The 23,562-nt window shown below is 42.8% G+C and overlaps 1 protein-coding gene across 1 annotated transcript in view; it reads right to left on the reverse strand.

Moving 5' to 3' along the window:
- The window catches only part of LOC126235536 (synaptotagmin-15-like), a gene marked incomplete at its 5' end in the record, with an annotated part of 252,552 nt that overhangs the window by 154,112 nt on the left and 74,878 nt on the right, over nt 1–23,562 (reverse strand). Inside the window, one exon of the mRNA XM_049944255.1 lies at nt 4,348–4,516. Within this exon, the coding sequence (XP_049800212.1) occupies nt 4,348–4,516 (169 nt within the window). The remainder of the gene's footprint in view (nt 1–4,347; nt 4,517–23,562) is intronic.

Raw genomic sequence — 23,562 nt, forward strand, 5'->3', positions numbered from 1 at the left:
GGAGATTGGTGGGTAGGGCTGTGGCGTTCGACCTGGGTGTTTATGGAGTCCCGGTAGGCAACCCAGTTAGCGTGGGAGTAATCGTGGATTACGGATTCACAAAGGTTAAGGATGGCCTGTGGGGACAGGGCTTCGTGGTGAGTGTGGATGGCTTTGGCAGGGATATGGATGGCTACGGCGTCAGTCAAGGTCCCGTGGAGGAAGGTAGTGGTTCGGGATATGTCGTCGGGAGATTGGAGGGTATGGCTGTGGCGTTCGACCTGGGTGTTTATGGAGTCCAGGTAGGCAACCCAGTTAGCGTGGGAGTAATCGTGGATTAGTTTAATAGGAATGTCAGGGCAAGGAACGGAAGTTATCCTTTCACTCTGAATTTCAGTCCCACTCATGAACACATCCCATACTTCCATCGTTGCTTCTCTGACGTATACGTTGAATATCATTGACGAAAGAGTATGTCCCTATCTTAACACTCCTTTTAATATGGGCACTACATTCTTGGTCTTCCATTCTCATTGTTCGTACTTTGCTCTCTTACATATTACACACGTCAGCTCACATTAAGGTGATCACCGCCTATGTTCGATGTCAAAGTGCAATAACTATCAACAAATGGCAGGAGGCGGCACCCAAAACAAAGAAGCTTGCGAACTGTTCAGGTGCCACCATGGTTTGAAGAATATCGTGCATGGCATTATGCCGTTATCCAAAACTGGCCCCGAGGTTAACTGTGGTGCGCCACGGGCTATGGATGACTGGGATGAACGTCTCCGGAGATCTGTATGGGTTAACAGACAAGCAACTGTTGAGCTACTGATCGCCCAGTGAACCAAGGGGCTAAAACGGTGTCCCCTTAACGATCGTTCAGAGAACGTTGCTGCGTTTGGGCCTCTACAGTGTGCGCCAGGTTGACGCATCCATGCTAACTGCTGTTCATCAGCTATGAAGGCCAGAATTTGCAGGCCAGTACCGCAACTGGACGTCCACTGAGTGGCGACAGGTGACGTCATCAGATGAATCATGTTTTATGACTCGTCGGCGAAGAATGTCTGAAAGCATACACCCTGCACCAATCGTCGGATGCGACGAGGCAGGTGGAGGCAGCGGTATGATCAGGGGATTGTTCTCGTGGCACTCTGTGGGCGAGCTCCTCATTCTAGAAGGCGTAATGGGTCGACACAAATATGGATCTATCTTTGAGGACCGTGTCCGTTGCTACATGCAGTTCGTCTTTCCTCGGCGCGATGGTATCTACCATCAGGGCAATGCAACAGTCACAACTCGCAGTTTACGTGTGTGATTCGAAGAGCGCGAGAATGAATTGATCGTACTCAAATGGCTCTGAGCACTATGGGACTTAACTTCTAAGGTCATTAGTCCCCTAGAACTTAGAACTACTTAAACCTAACTAACCTAAGTACATCACACACATCCATGCCCGGGGCAGGATTCGAACCTGCGACCGTAGCGGTCCCGCGGTTCCAGACTGTAGCGCCTAGAACCGCTCAGCCACTGATCGTACTCCTCTTGCCCGAATTCCAGCTCTGCCGAGAATCTGTGTGACCACCTCGATCGGGCTGTTCTCCGCCATTGATCCACAACCGACAAACCTAGCGCAGCTGGCAACGGTACTGGAGTCGTCCTGGCTCAACGACCCTGGTGGTACATTCCAGATCCTCACTGACTCTCCTTCTACACTCTCGCTGCAAAAGTTGGTTATTCGGGTTTTTGATATGTGGCCTCATTAACGTGACAGAACAGTGAATTTCACCCTACTTTCCCTATAGCTTTCGCTTACTTTTCTCAGATTTTCGAAGACATTGGATCATTTAATCTCGGGTTTCGCTTTTTCCTTGCCGACAGACCCTTGATTTGTCCTAATTCTTGCTCCCAGTATTAAGTACAGCTCTAGAATTGCCCCCTGGTGTCTTTACCTTTCAAGCAGCCAAAGTGATCTTCATCTAACAGATTCACAATTTATGAAGATAGTATTTGTTCCCGAGAGAACTGATACCATTTATGACCTTGCAGCTTCTCTAGCATGAATTTTAAGGGACACCCTAGCTGCAAACAGGAGTTGATATACATCATTGGGCACATGTTGAAAATGTGTGCAACGCCAGGACTCGAACCCGGGATCTCGTGCTTACACGGCAGACAGTCTATCGATCTGAGCCACCGAGGGCACAGAGGCTACACCACATACAGGGACTTTTCCCTTGCACGCTCACCGTGAGTCCCACACTCCCAACACGTCCACACCACTACTTTAATGATGTATATCAACGCCTGTATGAAGCTAAGGTGACGATTTAATTATCATTTCATTCTAGGGAAGCTGCACGGTCTTCAATGGTATCTGTTCTTTCGGGAACCGATACTACCTTCATATATATTTAAAATATCGCTACCTAGCCATTGACCTTCTTGTGCGAAGGCTCACGCTATGCCCCAACTCGTACGGGACTTGGTAGATTAATCTGCCACGAGTAATGAGTGTGATGAGCAAAAACCTATTAGGCGCTGTATCCTCCGTGCCCTCGGTGGCACAGATGAATTGAGCGTCTGCCATGTAAGCAGGACATCCCGGGTTCGAGTCCCGGTTGGGGTACACGTTTTCAACATGTCCCCAATTATGTATATAAACGCCTGTTTGCACCCACGTTCTCGATTTAATTATCATTAGATTCACAACTGTGTTACCCTACACCAGAGCGTACTACACTACTGGCCATTAACATTGCTTCACCACGAAGATGACGTGCTACAGAATCGAAATTTAACCGACAGGAAGAAGATGCTGTGATATGCAAATGATTAGCTTTTCAGAACATTCACACAAGGTTGCCCCCGGTGGCGACACGTACAAGATGCTGACATGAGGAAACTTTCCACCCTATTTCTCATACACAAACGCCAGTTGACCAGCGTTGCCTGGTGCAATGTTGTTGTGATGCCTCGTGTAAGGAGGAGAAATGCGTACCATCACGTTTACGAGTTTCGTAAAGGTCGGATTGTAGCCTATTGCGATTGCAGTTTATCGTATCGCGACATTGCTGCTCGCGTTGGTCGAGATCCAATGACTGTTAGGAGAATATGGAATCGGTGGGTGCAGGAGGGTAATACGGAACGCCTTGCGGGATCCCAACGGCCTCGTATCACTAGCAGTCGAGATGACAGGCATGTTATACGCATGGCTGCGACGGATCGTGCAGCCACGTCTCGATCCCTGAGTCAACAGATGGGGACAACAACCATCTACACGAACAGTTCGACGACGAATGCAGCAGCATGGATTATCAGCTCGGAGACCATGGCTGATGTTACCCTTGATGCTGCATCACAGACAGGAGCGCCTGCCATGGTGTACTCAACGACGAACCTGGGTGCGCGAATGGCAAAACGTCATTTTTTCGGATGAATCCAGGTTCTGTTTACAGCATCATGATGGTCGCATCCGTGTTTGGCGACATCGCGGTGAACGCACATTGGAAGCGTGTATTCGTTATCGCCATACTGGCATATCACCCGGCTTCGTGGTATGGGGTGCCATTGGTTACACGCCTCGGTCACCTCTTGTTCGCATTGACGGCACTCTGAACAGCGGACGTTACATTTCAGATGTGTTACTACCCGTGGCTCTACCCTTTTTTCGATCCCTGCGAAACGTTACATTTCAGCAGGATAAGGCACGACCGCATGTTGCAGATCCTGTACGGGCCTTTCTGGATACAGAAAATGTTCGACTGCTGCCCTGGCCGAAACCTTACATTTCAGCAGGATAATGCACGACCGCATGTTGCAGGTCCGGTACGGGCCTTTCTGGATACAGATAATGTTCGACTGCTGCCCTGGCCAGCACATTCTCCAGATCTCTCACCAATTGAAAACGTCTGGTCAATGGTGGCCAAGGAACTGGCTCGTCACAATACACCAGTCACTTCTCTTGATGAACTGTGGTATCGTGTTCAATCTGCATGGGCAGCTGTACCTGTACACGCAATCCAAGCTCTGTTCGACTGAATGCCCAGGCGTATCAAGGCCGTTATTACGGCCAGATGTGGTTGTTCTGTGTACTGATTTCATAGGATCTATGCACCCAAATTGCGTGAAAATGTAATCACATGTCAATTCTAGTACAAAATATTGGTCCAATGACTACCCGTTTATAATCTGCATTTCTTCTTGGTATAGCAATTTTAATGGTCAGTAGTGTAAAAAAAACTTCGAATGCCAGAGAGCTTAGATAAGTTCCAAGAGATTTCAACAGGAAATGTTTTACCTTTTAGAGACTGCATTGCGAACAGAAAGCTGGGCTCGCGCCCTGGGAGTGTGCCGTGGGGTACTCACAGGAACTGCGGCGCGGACCCGTGGTGCGAGGGGTAGACGACAATGCTGGGGCCCGCGGCGTCGCGGTCGAGCGCCTTCCTACGCCTCCGGATGAGCAGCACGGTGGCCACCAGCGACAGCACCACCACCACGCTGGCCGCCGCTGCCGCCACCGGCACCGCCACCTCGCCTGCGCACAGTGCCGGGCACACCTTACACACACACACTGTCCGCGCTGCACACACAGCTGCAGGGGCTGTTTACATAGCGCTGCAAGCAGGCGACTCGGTAAGAAAAATGGTTCAGATGGATCTGAGCACTATGGGATTTAACTTCTGTGGTCATCAGTCCCCTAGAACTTAGAACTATTTAAACCTAACCCAAGGACATCATACACATCCATGCCCGAGGCAGGATTCGAAGCTGCGACCGTAGCGGTCACGCGGTTCCAGACTGAAGCGCCTAGAACCGCTCGGCCACCCCGGCCGGCAACTCGGTAAGGGTTACGACATGTAGCTTTTGAGTGATCGCAGGTGCGCATTTTTCAGGTGCAGCTTCCACGATCTTCGGTGAGGGTGTTTGCATGCTTGCGCCGCATTGGCACTAGTAAGTTTTATACGATTTTTCAGGCGGAGTCGTTAATTAATTAGGTTCATGTTCCGTGGATGATTTGCACAATAAATCCTAACGATAAAGAACGAATCATTTTACATGCACAACGCAATTGGTTCTAAGTACGGCCCGGCCCGGAGTTGGTGGGTGGGGGGGGATGTGGAGGCAAGTTTTTGACCCACTTTGGAAATATCGTACATCCGGGGTTGAATATGGTTACATGCTGTGATCATACAGAGGGTTTTACTGTCTCATATCATAGCAATGACATAATGTCCACTGAGTTTATTGATCTTAAGTATGAACCTTCAACATCGCGGCGCGTCAGCAATCGTTGGTTAATATATTAAGAAACTAAAAACCCGCCTCGACTGCGAAAAAGCACCTAGTGTTAACCTAGGTTTCCGCTTAGATAACTACATCTTCTTCAGAACAACAATAAAACCCACAAGTGCCTAAGAACACCTTTGTCAATGATTAAAAGAACACCATAGCTATACATTTATAAACGAAAAAGAAAAGGAAAACACAAACAGTACATATGTACAAAATCAAAACTACTACTTAACTTAATGGTGTACGCTCCACCTCACACAGGCCTATGTTCGGTGGGCCATGACCCGCCATAAACAGGTCATGGCCCATCGAACATTGGCCGGTGTGAGGTGGAGCGTACACCATTAAGTTAAGTAGTAGTTTTGATTTTGTACATATGTACTGTTTGTGTTTTCCTTTTCTTTTTCGTTTATAAATGTATAGCTATGGTGTTCTTTTAATCATTGACAAAGGTCTTCTTAGGCACTTGTGGGTTTTATTGTTGTTCTGAAGAAGATGTAGTTATCTACGCCGAAACCTAGGTTAACACTAGGTGCTTTTTTCGCAGTCGAGGCGGGTTTTTAGTTTTTTAATAAATTTCAAGTATTATGGATCAAAGACTGTAATTTATGGATATTGCATGGACGAGGGACTTCAGATGATGGATGTGAGAATAAGTACCACCACAGGTGTATTTTGAGTATGCCTTTATTCCATCACATGACTAGTTTTGGCGGCACATTTTTGCCATCCTTAGGCCCCACCACTGCCAAAAGAGTATTTGACTCCCTTGGCGTATTTACTGTGAGATCCTTGTTGCTAGCACACGTGGGCTAGCTTTCATCAGGGGTCTACAGTGTCGTGGGTCTTACAGTAAATGCGCCAAGGAAATCACTCATGACATTGGACACGTCACGGTGTCGAGTGTAGACCTCTGATGAAAGCTAGCCCGCATGTGCAACGAACAAGGATCTTAAAGTAAATTCGCCAAGGAAAGCACTCTTTTAGCTGTAGTGGAGCCTGAGGATAGCGGTAATGTGATGTCGACACTATTCAGGTAATGTAACATTAGTAGGCGCAGGATCAAGCACCCTAATCACTGGAGAGGCCAAAGACACACCTGCAAACAACACGCCGCCAACGTCCTCTCGACAGCACGTATTCAGCTCACTGCCGCTGACAGGAACGCCTCACTGACTCACTCTTCCACTTTGGCGTCTGTCAATTCATCACAGAGTAGGCTCAGTTAACATCACAGACTAAGACACTTCATAGGGACCAGATTAGTGACTATAGCAAAACTAAAGTTTGTAATAGCAAGATTACCAATACTGTCTGCAAGAGGCCTGTTACTGAGGAGTTCGTACAAGAACACGTGGAATCTAATCAAGTTAAGTAAATGTTCATGTAAATAAAGAGCCATATTAATCCACGTGTGTCTCTGTATTCTAAAAAGAGGATACTGGCCACTTAGAACAACCTCCTCTCTCTTGCTTCCTCGCAGTACAAGACTCTACAACAACAATAGTAATTCTTCTATGGGATATATGGAGTTATCAAGGAAAAAATTTTTGTTTGTTTTCAAATTTTACTTTCGTGTCTGCGAGACGTTTTATATCACTGGATAATTTACGAAAAATTTTACAGTTACAGCATTGTGCACCTCTTATCGTGCTAGAGACAACTTTAGTATGCAATACTTAATGTCATTTTCCCTTCAGGTGAAGTAATTATGAACATCATTGTTTCTTTCGAATTGCAGTGGATTATACACCAAACTTCACGAGTGAATAAATACATCGTGAAACAGTCAATACGCAACTCCTTAAACAAAGTTTACAAGATGATTGTGGGTCAGCACCAGATAATATTCTAATAGCACGTTTACGAGCAATGAAGATTTTATTTCTTAAAGATGAGTTACCCCAGTACATTAACCATGCGGCATTTTTAAATGAAAATATGCAAAATATGTCAATTTACTGATTTGTCTCTCTTCTAGATCTGCAATGATTCTAAGTGCAAATGTGGCTAATGAGTTCGTTTTAATTTCCAGCTTAAATTTTCATCAATATGAGCATCTAAGAATATTTAAGTTTCCACCTCGTTTATAATTTCCTCACCATGTGTTATGCTCATCATTGGTGCAGCACCCCTACATGTCCAGAACTGAAATTGATGGCGAGACCCTCCACAGAAAATCAATGACGTTCACAAGAAAATTGTTTACCATTTCTTCTGTTTCTGTATGTGTGCATTGTCTAAAATTTAAATCAAATCAACGTTTTACTAACAAATACACTAAGTACATCTTACACACTTTTCACACTTTATTGTCGACTTATATTCAGTCACTGTATCACTTTAACTATTCACACTTCACTGTTTATTTATATTCACTCACTGCACTACTTTTTCGGTCCCTCCCTTCATTACTGATAAACTGACGTTCGAATCCACGTCAGGTTCTGTTTTATTTACCCATATCAACAGGTAGCCCCATCAGTGGCGATTTCCAGAATATACCAAAATGGCTTCGAATGGTCCACAATGTTTCAGAACATTCCACAACATTCGAGAGTGTACCAGAATGTTACACGATTATCCGGGCTGTTCTCGAACATTCTGGAATCTTCCCAAATATTCCAGACTATTCCTAAACATCCAAAACATTCCGGATCATTGTGGAGCATTCCGGAACATTCTGGAATGTTGTGGAATGCTCTCGAATAGTCTAGAATATTCTGGAATGTTCTCGAATACTCTCGAATGTTTTCAAATGTTCTCGAAATTTTAGAGGGTGTCTGTATCAGTGGCTCACATGCGAACAGTACAACAGAAAAAAGCGACAGTGACTTATATTTGCAAGCCAAAAGGAATTGCGTGAACCATGATATCGCAGAAACCTATTGCTCTACATAAAAGCGAAGCCACTTACCTTACATCGAATGATTGAAAACCCTAAATATTCTCACAGAAAGATAACGGAGAACGCTTTGTTTCTCAACGTCAATGTCCGCACTAATGGTGTGGATTACAGTTAATGTCGCCACTTCTCGGTAGGAAGCAGCACTACTGAAGACATCAGACAAGCAGTGGAAAGTTTTGTCAACCTAGACACTTCACCCTTCTTTACCCTACTCTTCTAAATTTCTTGTCAAGCCTTAAACTTCCAGTTCTTGTTCAGGCACATATACTCTTGTTAAATCTCGGACACTTTGCTGTCAAATTTTGGTGCGTGTCCATATGTACCATCTGATTTTTTTCTTTTTTCTTTTTTTTTTTTTGGTAATTAGCTTGAGGTGCACCTTATGCTCGCCGTTTCGAATACACGTGCGGCAATATAAATTACTGGGAGTTCACTGCTTTCAGTTTATATTTAATTATTTTTAGAGATAAGTACGTTAGGACTAAATTCGATCAGTTATGACACCCCCTTTAATGTTATCTTACGTCTGTGTTTTATAATTTAATGGTGTCGCAGTTTCTTGATCAGTCTCGCACGTGAAGTTTCCTGATTAGCCAGTAGCGTCGGAACGGAAACTTACTCCGTTTGACTACAGTTGATATTTGTCAATGTAAACATTTATATATTTGTCAAAGAACTTGTTCATTGTAGTAAAACGTATTTAAAATTTATTTGTTTCACGAGTGGTGTTGAAGCCCTTTTTGCCCAGGCCTCCATCCAAAAGGCAACCAAATGACAGGCCGCGTTTCGGTACAGCCATTTCGCTACCTCTGAGTCAGGAAATAGTCTTATTTTAAAGCAAAGAAAATATCCTCGTGGCCAATATGATGACATCTGGAGCATGTAGGTCTTTCAGGGATATTGCTACGGCCTACATGACGTGGCAACACAAAGAATCGCGCAACAGCTCTGAACATAAGAGTGACACTACGTCCTGGTTGTGGACACCGCGTCATAGCAGAAGCTACGTTGTCTGAGCAGCTATCGTGATGGTATGGGTACACAACATTGACCACTCCGAGACCTTATGTGTCAAGAATATGACCGCATGTTCCAAGTGCTGCCGTGAATTACATTTACACAGAGGCTATCACGTTTTTAACATCTCTCATTCACTGAAAACATCCGAGCATGGGCTGCCTACAGAGTGGCATGCCTGGCACTGCCATAGCTCCTTGACAGGGTAGATGAAATGACGTTCCCGTCTTTGTCATCCAATCTCAGTTCGACTCACTCCCTATCCAAATTTAAATCCATTGTTCCCAGTAAGGTGGCGGTTGTGTGCAGTAATATCCAGAAGTTGGCAGAGAGCGTTCGTGCGCTGCAGTTTAGAATAGCCCCTGCTCCGCCCCTTCAGCAAGATATCTGGAGCAAGTGTGAGCCGTTGTGCAGACACTTGACCGACCCAGAGTGGGCAGTGTGCACAAGACGCTGCCGGCCCATGCCGGGGCAGACAAAGGCCACCAAGTAACGAGCGCTGCCCCCACCCCCAACCCCCACCCCTTCACTCTCTCCCGTTTCCCGACCGCGGGGCCGCCGCCATTGTCTCTACCGCCGACGCTTTCCCTCCGTGTGCAAAATTTCTCTCGAGTGCCTCTTCAGCCCGAGAGCGGCGTGGCCCTTTTGTCTGCGGCAGAAAGAAGACGCCCGTCTCCCCCGAGGCCACGTGTTCTGTCCTCGAGCCGGACGTAACCGATCTCAGTGTCACATTACTTTTCTCCCCTCCGGTGTGCACGGAATCTTTCGAGGTGACCTTCCAAATTAATTGCTCACCTGTTACAGCATTTAGATCACCCTTGATGCAACTACTTTCCGCAAATGAGGTGTGACACAGGATACGCCGTCTTGTAAGTACAGGGTTATTATAAATGAGTGAAGCGATTTCACAGCTTTCCTGTAGCTATATTATTTGACATATTGCTCCAGGGCTTTCCACACACACAGAAAAATTGAAAAAGTTTTTTTAACATACAGGGTGATTCAAAAAGAATACCACAACTTTAGGAATTTAAAACTCTGCAATGACAAAAGGCAGAGCTAAGCACTATCTGTCGGCGAATTAAGGGAGCTATAAAGTTTCATTTAGTTGTACATTTGTTCGCTTGGGGCGCTGTTGACTAGGCGTCAGCGTCAGTTGATGCTAAGATGGCGACCGCTCAACAGAAAGCTTTTTGTGTTATTGAGTACGGCAGAAGTGAATCGACGACAGTTGTTCAGCGTGCATTTCGAACGAAGTATGGTGTTAAACCTCCTGAAACGTGGTGTATTAAACGTTGGTATAAACAGTTTACAGAGGATGGGTGTTTGTGCAAAGGGAAAAGTTCTGGACGGCCGAGAACGAGTGATGAAAATGTAGCACGCACCCAGCAAGCATTTGTTCGCAGCCCAGGAAAATCGACTCGCAGAGCTAGCAGAGAGCTGCAAATTCCACAATCAACTGTATGGAGAGTCCTACGAAAAAGGTTAGTTATGAAACCTTATCGTCTGAAATTGGTTCAAGCACTGTCTGCAGCTGATAAGATTAAAAGAATCGATTTCTGTGATTTTATCCTTGCTCAAATGGAAACAGATGAATCTTTCGTTTCAAAGATTGTGTTTAGTGATGAAGCAACTTTCCACACTAACGGGAAAGTCAACCGTCACAATTTCTGTATATGGGGCACTGAGAATCCGCGGGAAACAACTCAGTATGAACGTGACTCGCCTAAGGTGAACGCTTTCTGTGCCATTTCAGCCAATAAAGTTTTTGGTCCCTTTTTCTTCGAAGGTGCTACTGTGGACTACAGTATCTGGAGATGTTAGAGAATTGGCTGTTCCCTCAGATCGAACAAGAAGCACAACAATTCATATTTCAGCAGGATGGGGCGCCACCACATTGGCACTTATCTGTCCGTAACTACCTGAACGTCAACTACCCGAGGCGATGGATCGGCCGCCAGGCAGCCCGTGACAGAGCACTTCATCACTGGCCTCCAAGAAGCCCTGATCTTACCCCCTGCGATTTTTTCTTATGGGGGTATGTTAAGGATATGGTGTTTCGGCCACCTCTCCCAGCCACCATTGATGATTTGAAACGAGAAATAACAGCAGCTATCCAAACTGTTACGCCTGATATGCTACAGAGAGTGTGGAACGAGTTGGAGTATCGGGTTGATATTGCTCGAGTGTCTGGAGGGGGGCCATATTGAACATCTCTGAACTTGTTTTCGAGTGAAAAAAAACCTTTTTAAATACTCTTTGTAATGATGTATAACAGAAGGTTATATTATGTTTCTTTCATTAAATACACATTTTTAAAGTTGTGGTATTCTTTTTGAATCACCCTGTATTACAAGTGGTTCATACGTGTCCCTCTCCCCCTCCCCCTCTCGCCCTAGTGATTCTGCGGATATAAATTCAGTAAACAACTTCTTACCACGATCGGTGCTGCACGTCCCTATTAATGTGTTTCAGAAGCACTGTCGGGACGAGGTCGGGGTTCTGGTAGGTTTTTTGGTAGACCAGGTATAAAATGTGAATCTTACACACAGGCCCCCACAAGAAGAATTACAGGGTTAGGTTGGGAGAGCGTGGAGCTGCTGACACGATTGGCTGATCATCAATCCCACCACGACCGATCCTTCGGTTTCTCAATTTACTGTTTAAGAATTCACGAACATCTTGCCGGAAGTGGCGTGGAGAGCTACCTTGTTGCTAGGTGAAGTACACACTGTCGGTCTCCAGTTGCAACATCAGCTTTACAGCATGTCCAGATATACGTGTCATGTAATGATCTTTTGTGAGAAGAAAGAGGGGCTCTAAACTTTAAACCGTGAGATTGCACAGAACACATGAACTTTTGTTGAATGTGCTGCATGATAGCGCGGGGATCCCTTGTGCCCCAGATGTTGCTTCATAACTGATGATGAGTTTCTAAGAAAATCCATCCACATCTATCAGCTGTTTCAGCTGTGTCGGAAATTCAAAGCATCTGACATTGTCATCGGGAGTCAGAGCTTCTAGTAATTGTAAACCATAAGACTTCAGGATCAATCCTTTCCTTAGGATCTTCCATACGTTCGGTTGTGGTTTGTTCAGCTCTTTTTGTTTTGCGCCATTCGTCGACTTCAGGAGGCTACGTGCTAAACAGGCCCGCTCACGGTCAACAGTCCCTTCACTCACTGCAAGCTGATTTCCCCTTGCAGAGGCATCCTGAAGCTTTAAACTGCACATAGAACCGGTGAATGGATTATTAAAATCATTTCCATCATCTATAATAACCTTGTAAGGAACTTCCACTGAGGAAGGACGCTTCAAAGCAACGATTATACAGAAATCCCAAGACTACCTCTACGCTATTTTAATCTACGATGAATTGTTTTAATCTGCCTAACTGTACGAGTTTCGAGAAAACTTTTTGTTGAGCCTGCTGGGCTCTGACAATCTAAATATCTGTATTCACTGCAGATCAGGTCTAATGTGAGACCCTCCAGAGTGGATACAGTTAATACACATCCTAGTCGGACGCAGTAAGGGGGTGAGTAGCCAAAAGTTAAAACATTTTATAAGCTGAACAGCAGAGACAAGAGCAGTCTTGTAAGAGAGACAGATGGAGACGCCATCAGTATAAGAGAGCAGCAGCAGATGCTCTAAGCTGCCCAGTAGGAGAGCGAAAACACAAAGGAGCGTAATTAAAAAGTGACTCTTTTGAGGCATACGCAGAGGGAATTCATAGGGCTCCTCTCCTACGCCTCTGATTATGAAATCATATCGGATATGCTGCAGGGTCTGTACCGTCCTTGGACTGCTGTCCATCGTTTCATCACGCATATAAGCGCACATTTAGCTTGCTAGAACGATTTATTTCCGTAGATAGTATGTCAACGAAATAGAAAGACAATAAATATTTTTAATATCTTGGGTTACACGTTGTGAGTGACTACTGAAAGCCAAGAGAGGTAGGTTCAGCAACCAAATTGGAAAGGGTTTTCTTCCTTCTTGCACAATGAACCCTTTCCTTGAGATGTTGTAATTTTAGCTATGGAATGTAGGTGATTGCAATGTATCTGCGTTTAATCTGGAGCCAGGTTTGTGTTGTATAATGAGAGAAGGAACGCTTGTAGGTTATGCTATGGTGTGTGAGCACGATGTGCAATCCCATCAATACGTTACAAGTATCACTCGTGGTGAGAAAAGTGTTCTGTATCATATTTATTGCTTTATCTCCGAGGTAAGTGAATACTAAAGTGGAAAAATTGATGGCGCTCTTACGGTGGGCGCTTTCGTACCTAAGTTAACCGAAGTGTTTGGTGCTTCTGGAGGCAGTGTATCGATTTATACTGCATGTAGTGAAAGCGGATAAATGAGGGGATGGATGTGTGTGTTGAGTGGGCATGACAGACGCACTTTGAAGGGGATTGTGACGAAAAATACGGGGAAGACAGCTATAGAAATGACCACAGCACTGAATATCGCTCTCGCGAACTCTGGTAGCGCCAGAACAATACAGTAGTCCAATAGAGTTAAACCTGAAAATTAGACAAATCGGAAATAATGCCTACAAAAAATTATATTGTTTTAACTGCTTCACTTGTGACCCAGTATGACTATCCTAGGTTTTCTCCCTCAGCGAAGTTGTGGAAAAGTGGTGGGGGTGTGGGGCAAAAATGTACCCGAAAAAGTGGAATTTTTTAGGTTTCGGGATTATTTTTCGTAAACGACTCACAATATCGAAAGCATAGTGGAATAAAAATTGTAGGGCATGAAATTCTGCATTGATTGAGACTATTCGCATATTTATCGGACCACCCGTTTGCATACTAGTGCTCTTCAAAATTGGATCAATTTTACATGTTCATGAAAAAGTTTCATTTTAACCTCTGTTTTTTGGTAATATCGTTGAAACTAACCCTCCTGTCAATAATGTCGTTCGTAAAAAAGACATGCATTCGATAAAACCAAAAGTGAATTTATTGGACCACCCATTTGTGTGCAGCTCCTCATTAAAGTTGGACCACTTCTCATCATCAATGAAGACAATTTCAAATGTAGTTTGTAACGGAACTGAAATGATGGTGGGCTGACAGTAATTTGGAGCCCGCGCGTCGGAAACGGGCGCGCTGGTGTGAGACTGCCAGGGAGTGCACCCTGATGCCATCTATTGGCGAAACTGGGAATTAGCGCTACCTGTCAGACAATGCACTAAGCTCTCGGAGTCAAATGTATTCTTCTTCTTGGTAATTATAAGTTATTACTGTATAATTTAATGTTGTAAAGCGCTAGTAGTAAATCATTATGACTGGTATGAACTCCAGGATAATAAATATAAATATTCTTAAATACTAAATGATTTCGGTAAAAAGGTGGTAGGGGAACGCCCCCACTCTTGGTGATACGAGCGTAGCTAGGGGTAGCTGGAGACACAGGGACTGAACAATGAAATGGCCTGTGGAGTGTGGACGTGATCGGACGTGCGTAACTGTGCTCACGCAAAAGCGATTGTGCAACAGCGAAGAGGCGAATATCGTCGCCGTTTGTGGAGTACAACGCGACGAATGGTTGTTGAAGCCGCCTCTATGCCACTGGGGCTGATTGTAAGAGTTACTGCGCCCAGATTTTATGGCGTACGTGCAGTAGCTTATACGAGTGCTACAGCTCGTAGTTCCAGCCGCCATTAAGGGCATGAGGCGTGAAGAGCTGCGTTAGCCACCTGCGTCTCACCACCAGCACCGACACGTCTACCCAAGGCAAGACTGCTTGCAATTGTTAAGTCGAACTTTCTATACATGTAAAAGGAGAATACCAGTTTTCTTTTATGCAAGTGCAGAAGACTGAATATAGTAATGAGTAAAATTACGACGCATGTTGTTCATTGTAAAGTGTAGTAACCTAAAACATAGTATAGTGAAATCAGACTGAGGCCACCATCGCCTCTTTCATTTACAATTCTTTTGGTTGTAGAATACTTTAGCGTATAAGAATGTTGAAAAGAGCAATGGTCACACCAGAATGAGTCGCCTATTTATAGTTACTTAAATTTTTCTGAGTAACCTTTCAAGTAAAGTCACTTAACTAATTCTATATCAGTTGACCAAAGAGTAATATCCAAAATCATTAAATAAGTTGAAGGATAGAATTTTGTTAACCCAAGTTGCATAAATTGTCTTGGTAGTAATTACCAAGCCAACTCACAGAAATTGAGAGAGTATTTGCTTTGTAGAATCACCTAGAATGATCAGAAATAGTAATATTCAGAATTAAGTTTAAATTCAACTCAAGCCGTTTCACTTTGAAACGAGCCAAAAATTGATTTATTCTTTTGCTCCTTCAGAGCTGGCGACCGTAGTTATAAGTATTTTCAGGAGGATTCGACGGTAAGTCTGCTGCTCTCGTCGTGCTGATAGGATTATCCACTGCTGCTAGCAGTGGTGATTGGATACATAAGCTCACTACCAAGTTAAGTGGGTCAGGTAGGCAGTGTTACCGTGTGAACTGTAGGGCACTGTAGGCCGTGGATCGAACCCGTTCAATCATCACAGCTCTTTGGGAAATAGTCCGGTTAGGAGTGTACTAATCATTAGGCAAATACTGGCGAGTAACGGTCAAAAATGTATACGCAAGTGAATTTAGCAAGGTCCGTGTAGCACCTAGTTAATGTGGTGCAATGGCGAGGGTAGGAGTGGAGTAGAAGTGAGCTGAGCTTGTGGCAGCTGTGCTGTATTCAAATATTAACAACGTGAATTCACTACTACCTCTTACCATTAGGACTGAGCTATTTACGGTTAAAATACGTAGCAGTAAGCGCAAAGGCGTGACAGCTACAAGTCCGTATTGGTTTTATACATACGGAATTAGGAAGCGGGTCATTCCGTCAGTGGAGGGGGTTAAAACAACAGAGTCAGTTGAGAACATACCCCATTTACTGATGGAAAGATTCGGCGGTTCGGTCGCAAGTTCTTTAGTAATTCTTATGTACACCTATTTAAATACAGAACTATAGCAACCCATTGTCTTGTACGTATTAAATATAGTAATAGAATAAAATATTAAAATTTGGTAAAATTTGAAACGTAATATTAAAAAAGTTTTTCATATGTCGAGGGTTAAGAACTGAGACCTCGTATCTGACAGATGTCAGAAAAAGTCCTGGCTCAAAAAAACTTGTAAGTTAAAAAATATATGTTGTAACAAAATGATGCAAAAAAGACAATGCACAACCTGAGAGTAATAAAGGATTATGCTTTCAATAAAAAAAATCAAAGTAATTAAAATTTTTATTAAAAAGTTATATTTTTTAGCTCCCCTGTAAAATTTGTCATTTGTCAGATACGTGGTCTCCGAGAGGAGGCAGGAGAAAGAGAGACACTCATTGGAATTAAGTAGTGGTTATTATATTTCGTAATTACAAAATATTACATAAATGTATGAGATGAAAATGGTAAAAGTAGTTGTTGTTGTTGTGGTCTTCAGTCCTGAGACTGGTTTGATGCATCTCTCCATGATACTCTATCCTGTGCAAGCTTCTTCATCTCCCAGTACCTACTGCAACCTACATCCTTCTGAATCTGCTTAGTGTATTCATCTCTTGGTCTCCCTCTACGATTTTTACCCTCCACGCTGCCCTCCAATACTAAATAGGTGATCCCTCGATGTTTCAGAACATGTCGTACCAGCCGATCCCTTCTTCTAGTCAAGTTGTACCACAAAATCCTCTTCTCCCCAATTCTATTCAATACCTCCTCATTAGTTATGTGATCAACCCATCTAATCTTCAGCATTCGTCTGTAGCACGACATTTCGAAAGCTTCTATTCTCTTCTTGTCTAAGCTATTTATCGTCCACGTTTCACTTCCATACATGGCTACACTCCATACAAATACTTTGAGAAACGACTTCCCGACACTTAAATCAATACTCGATGTTAACAATTTTCTCTTCTTAAGAAACGCTTTCCTTGCCATTGCCAGTCTACATTTTATATCCTCGGTAAAAGTAGGTATGTACACAAATTTCACATACGTCGACGTATAAGGTACACATATAGATTTGTTTGGTGAGCGTCTTGCAAGGTGCCGTGTCGTGCTTGTATTCAGTGGTTAAGCTTACCCATTTCCAAGAGATGTGTGCCACTAGCGTCTTTATTGGGTTATTTTACCGTTCTGAAACTGTAGCACTTGCCTTTTGGTAGATATGTATTTAACGAATGTCTGCCAGATATGTACAGCGCACGGGCAAGCACAAATTTCCTTTTGTAGTTTTTTTTTGAGCCCACTGAAATGGTCTGTGTTGGCCATATTTACGTTTGCTGGGCGAGTTGAAGCGGTTTTGTTAGGAATAAACGGGTTGAGTCTTTCGGGTTCTAAGTCATTGATACGTTTTTTAAATGTGTTGTTTATTTGTTTAAATAGTCTTTAGATTGAAAATAAATTTTTTGAGTATAAATTTTAGTTGCCCAATGACTGCTATTTTTAAAATTTCTTTGAGATATAATATGGGCATTTGCTTGAAGTTCATGATTATTGAACAGGTATTCTTGAATGTGTATTGTGGACTTTGTATGAACTGCAATATCTTGAACACACGTGTTCATGCAATAGCTTGGCACCCATATCTTAATCTTACTTATAAGTTGTATTGCACCCACTGGTTCTTATAGTTTTACACTGACGGCTCACGCTGGTGGATCAGGGCAGACTGAAGCAGGGGCACCGCAGACTACAACTAATTAAATTTCACTTTATGTAACTCCTGTTGTTGATACCTCAATGTTTTTAATTGTTACTCATTTACTTAAAGACTGTTTTAATAGAGAAGTCATTGGGCTAAATTACTATTCCTCACGAACTAGTATTATCAGTCTTCCAATTTTTTTAATCCATTGAGCTGTAAGAGTCACTCATTCTGCTGCCGAAAGAAAGCATTTTGTAACAAAAAAGCAAGTAGAATATCTGAATATTTATGGTAGTTAATTTGAAGCCTTATTTTCAAAGAAACGTCTTTCCTGCCATCAATGTCAAATTTTATTTCCCGGCAACTTATCGCTGCCAGCACGGCACTATATTGCTCGCGATTCTTTCTGAAGGTACGTAAGAACAATTAATTGCAGTCGTCTCGTAGACCCAGTCTAGAAGAAGATTACTTTTCGGTAGGAGGTGCCCCAATCTGTTTCGAGTAACGTATTCAAGGCACAGTTTTCAGAAACGAAAAGAGAAAAAAATCAGAGAGGCGAGTTTTCTGGCGAACGCTGTTCGTGTAGAAATCTGTGGTCGAGAGAACACTGACGGTAACATTAATTTCCAAAGTGGAACCGCAAATGCTGTAAATACCTCCATCGATAAAGTTGGGACTCATTCCGCAGCAAGTCTCGACTCTCGTTTTTTTTCCGTTTGCTTTGGAGATTTACAAGTGGCAGAAGAGCGGCAGAAGTTGGCAGACGGACTAACACTAGCGGCAGCAGGTGGAGCAGAAAATGGATTGGACATGGGAGGAAGTGGGCGGGGTTGGTCGGAGGAGGGGGAGGGGTTGGGGGGGGAGGGGAGAACGCTTTAGCAGGCAACTCAGCCAGCGCCTCAAAGGGAATTCTTGACGCTGCCGAACGAGCTACGCTTTGCATTTATGCCTTCGGCCTACGTGAATTATTCATACATAGCTACAGGCAGAAGCGAAATTTCATCACGTGAACGACATCGTGACAGCAGTGTAGCCATGCGGTAACTAAGCACGCCGTATGGGGAAACGAGTACAGAGTTTTACAGATACAGATCTTCTTTTTTTTTCTCTTAAGTTACAACAGCGCCTCTACACTGCTGAGATAAATTTAATTAGGCACTAGTGATCTTTCATGAGTTTACACTGTAGCGAAATTTTCTCTAACTAAAACAGCGGTACGCACGTCTTGAGAAAGTCTAGTAAAACAACTGTATGAGCCATGTAGATCTGAGAGAGGCCAGATACATCAGTTTCTACTGAAGTAGATTTGGACCTTCTATTCAGTCACCATGCCGCACCGGTTAAAACATGTTACTATCGCTGCTGTCGTGAGGTATTTATTATGAGAATGGATGCGTTTGTTTTTGTGTATGTTACGTATTTCATCCTAAAACACTAGACCGATTTCAAGAAAACTTGGTACACATATCCCTCACTGTCAGGCAACAACCGCTGTGAGAGTAAGAACCGCCTACCTGTCTTAGTTCGGTGATATAACTTCATAAACAACGAGATGCACGAAAACCTGCCGCATCATACTTGAGATTAAATTTATCACTTCCGTGGCCGGCCGCTGTGGTCGAGCGGTTCTAGGCACTTCAGTCCGGAACCGCGCTGCTGCTGCGGTCGCAGGTTCGAATCCTGCCTCGGGCATGGATGTGTGTGAAGTCCTTAGGTTTGTTAGGTTTAAGTAGTTCGAAGTCTAGGGGACTGATGACCTCAGATGTTACGTCCCATAGTGCTTAGAGCCATTTGAACCATTTGAGCCACAATAAATTTCGCAGACAATGTCCACATATGCCGTTAAATTAACCTACAAAAACATATCATGTTACCACATACGAGAGATGACGTCATAAACACACTCGTGCGTGGAAAACGGCCACGTCATGCTCGACGTTTAAATTTACTACTTCCTTGCTACTAATTCTATTCGCAACATATTTTGTAGACAATATTCACATATGCATTTGTGTGTATCGACACAAATACACCATTATACGGCACATAATTCAAGAGATATGACATCGTAAACACTGAGATGCCTGAAAAATTGTCGCATAATGCCTGACGTTTTAACACATTTACTCCGTACTATAAAGATACTCGTACACGCGAGTCAAATTAAGTCAATACCTGAAACCTGGTAGCGCTTTTGACAGCTTACAACAGTGGCTGTGGGCGAAAACAGTAGTCATCTATAGAGCTATGAAGACGTGTTGCCATACAGACGTTAACAAACTTACGCTGTAGACACGCGAAGCATCTGCGTCCAGGAGGCGGAAACTTTCAGAGATAAGGGTTTTTCTTCTTTTTTTGTTTTGTTTTGTTTAAGATACTATATTTATACATTTGTACGTGCCACGCGAGGTAGCCGTGCAGTCTGAGGCGCCTGGTCACCGTTCGAGTCCTCCTTAGGCATGGGTGTGTGCGTTGTCTTTAGCTTAGGTTAAGTAGTGAGTAGGCCTAGGAACCGATGACCTCAGCAGTTTGGTCCCATAGTACCTCAAAAGAAAGAAGGAAAAAAAAAAACGTTCGTACACTCTGCATATTTCATTCTAAGACTGTTCATTATTTCAAAGGTGTTTTAACAAAACATAGAAATCAAACTTTTTCGATACTTCACTACCAATACATTTTTTTCGTTTCTAATAAAAAATTGGCAAACTAACAAGGGCAGTGTCGTATATGTGAGCTAGTATAATTCATAAAAAATAAAAAGTCCATCGTGAGGGTGTACACCCCTAACAATTCATGTTTCATTTCTCTTGCAGGAGAAATAATATAGCAATGCCGATAAATTTAATCATAGGTCAATATTTGTGCTCTTCATTTCCACTGAGGTAATGAGATTCTAATTTCCAATTATATAATCTCACCATAATTATCTACGGTGTTCGCTTTTCTAATTGTAGCTACTTTTTTGACATTAACAATTTTCAGAAAGTGATGTGATGGTTTTTGTTATTTGACAGTAATAATGTCCTTGGAGGTAATGAGAGTGTAATTTCCAACTATTTCGTACCACCGGAATAAACTATGGTGTTTGTTTTTCTATTTATAGCTGCTTTTATGATGTTATCAATTTTCAGGAAGTGAGTTGACGGTTTTTGTTATTTGGCAGTAATAATTTGTAGCATTCAACAGTTTTATGTCCTACAAACATCTTAACAACGCGGTTCGATAGACAATGCTCCCGTTACCAAGTGGTCAGACTCATCTTGTGAGGTTAAAAAAAAAGCATGCAGACACTTTTGCGGCGCTGATAAAATAAAATAGAGTGAAACAGGTTGGACTGTGAGTTCTTTTCTTCAATAAGTCGGTGATTTTAAGACAAGGACTCACAGTCCAATGTGTTATTATTCTATTAATTATTTCTCTAGCTACTTTTGTAAAGTTGTAAATAATCATTGTTAAGTACAATGTTCATGTAATTCACGGTTGCAGTTAATTCTGTTATAATAAACATGATTCCAAAGACAAAATTATTTACTTCCTGAGATATGGTTCTGATGTTTTTCGCTCATTCAGAAAATACGATCATCCATTTGAGAGCTACAAATAATTCACCTGTGCTGTATCAGGCTTCGTCATGGCGATGGTCACCTTGTTCCTCCGAATTAATTAGTCATCTCAGTTCGTGCAGTTTTCAGCTTACGTCTCCAAAATTGTTTCTCAGTATTATGTAATAGTTTTTCGTTCCAAGTTATTATATTCTTAAAGTGATATATTACACTACTTGAGATGGGTTTTAACAAGTTAAATCAAGTGGTACGCTTTTCCCTTGCCCATCAAAAAATTCCCATGTCGTTTTCAAATATTCAGTATATAACCGCTAACGTACGAAGAGCGTGAGGTCTGTTTGACCCCACGAATAGATTCAAATCGCACTCGCCTGAATGCATAACGGTGCACGGTGCTCTTTACTGCCTAGTCTAGTTTAGTTTCATCTAGCTAGAGATTCAAATCCTCTGCTGTTTCCAGTTGTAGACTTCGCAGGTAGAGTAACTACTGAAGCAGCTACATTGTACAGGCGCATTAAAAATGAACAACGTACATCTTCAGAACGTTGAAGCTAAATGCGCAGCTTTCTTCTGACATCATTTGAGGATAAAACATATGAGTGAAGCTCTATCGTTAAACTACACTAGTCTGACGTATTTCTCCGACAACGTGTCAGAGAAAATTTAATTTTTATCGGTGTCCATACAAAATAAATCGAATGAAGTGAACGTTCAAGCTTTTACTGAATACGAGTCAAGGATATTTTTGAAGAGGAAGAGGTATTTCACGGCAAAATTGATTTAATAGACATCCCCAATCATTACCTAACTAAGTTGTTGCTGTATTAGTTTACGGTCATCGCTATTGTTCACGTTGAAGTTTGGAATGGACGCTCAGCAACAAGGGCCATTAACGCCCAACCACACCTGCATAAAAAAATAGATAAGGGGTAGATTAAATTAAAATTTTACAAGAAAACTGAGAAAAGATATATGAAAGGAGAGGCCAGCAAAAAATGTGTATAAATAATTGCAAAAAAGTGAGCGGTCTTCAGTCATTACTTTTGGTGTGTTGGCAAAAAGATTTTGGCCCAATTTTTAAAACTTTAGTTCTTTATTTGCTTTCAGAGCGCTTGTCTTCTTCTCGTATAACAGATCATATAAGGTATGCTTTACAGTTCACGTCCTCTGAGTATTGCTATATTTATCATTCTTAATACAAATAATGTAACACAAAAGATATTTCTATAGAGTAGAACTTAATAACTGTGTTCCATTAAAGGAAGCAGTTGCACTTAATTAAGTGTACGAATAAACGGAAACGGGAATAAAATACCGAAAAAATGGAAGTGATACTCAATTTTTCAGTGCTCATCAATAAGGACTTCTATAAATTCCCTTCGGCATGCGGCTACCTCAGAACGTCTGGAGTTCTGCTGTGCCAGTCGGAAATACCTACATCTATAGGTGGTTTTCTGCAGCCATTGTCGATAAGCTAAGCTTACCTCATTTTGCAGTGCTGGTGGTTGTCTCTGTTTACTCCGAGCCACCACAACTCTGCTTTTGGATGGTAGATCATATTACGTATGACTCGTATTATAACTTTCTGGATATGGTGCCACTCATCAGAGCTTCGATGCATCGCAGTTCTATACAGGCTGTACATAATGTCCTATTACTATTAATCATGTACAAGAGAAATTAAATATCACTTATGTAGCTCTTCCTCATGAAAATATACTGTATTACTAGTTATACGATGCTCGTGCACTATTTGATGTATACTCCAAGACAACAACTGTGTTAAAAGCGCAAGTGGTTTATACTGTTAACTAAGCTTCATGCCCCAAAAAATCGTAATTACTGTCATTTTTATGGTACCTCACAACACTTACTCTCAAGTTCGTTACAATAACACCTTCACGTTTAGTTGCCACTCATCCTATGTTTACTTCATTCGCTCCTTAAACGCAAGTGCTTTTCCTCCACACTAACACCGAGCGAGGTGGCGCAGTGGTTAGCACACTGGACTCGCATTCGGGAGGACGACGGTTCAATCCCGTCTCCAGCCATCCTGATTTAGGTTTTCCGTGATTTCCCTAAATCGTTTCAGGCAAATGCCGGGATGGTTCCTTTGAAAGGGCGCGGCCG

Source organism: Schistocerca nitens, chromosome 2 (assembly GCF_023898315.1).
Source record: "Schistocerca nitens isolate TAMUIC-IGC-003100 chromosome 2, iqSchNite1.1, whole genome shotgun sequence".
NCBI classification, from domain to species: Eukaryota; Metazoa; Arthropoda; class Insecta; order Orthoptera; family Acrididae; genus Schistocerca; species Schistocerca nitens.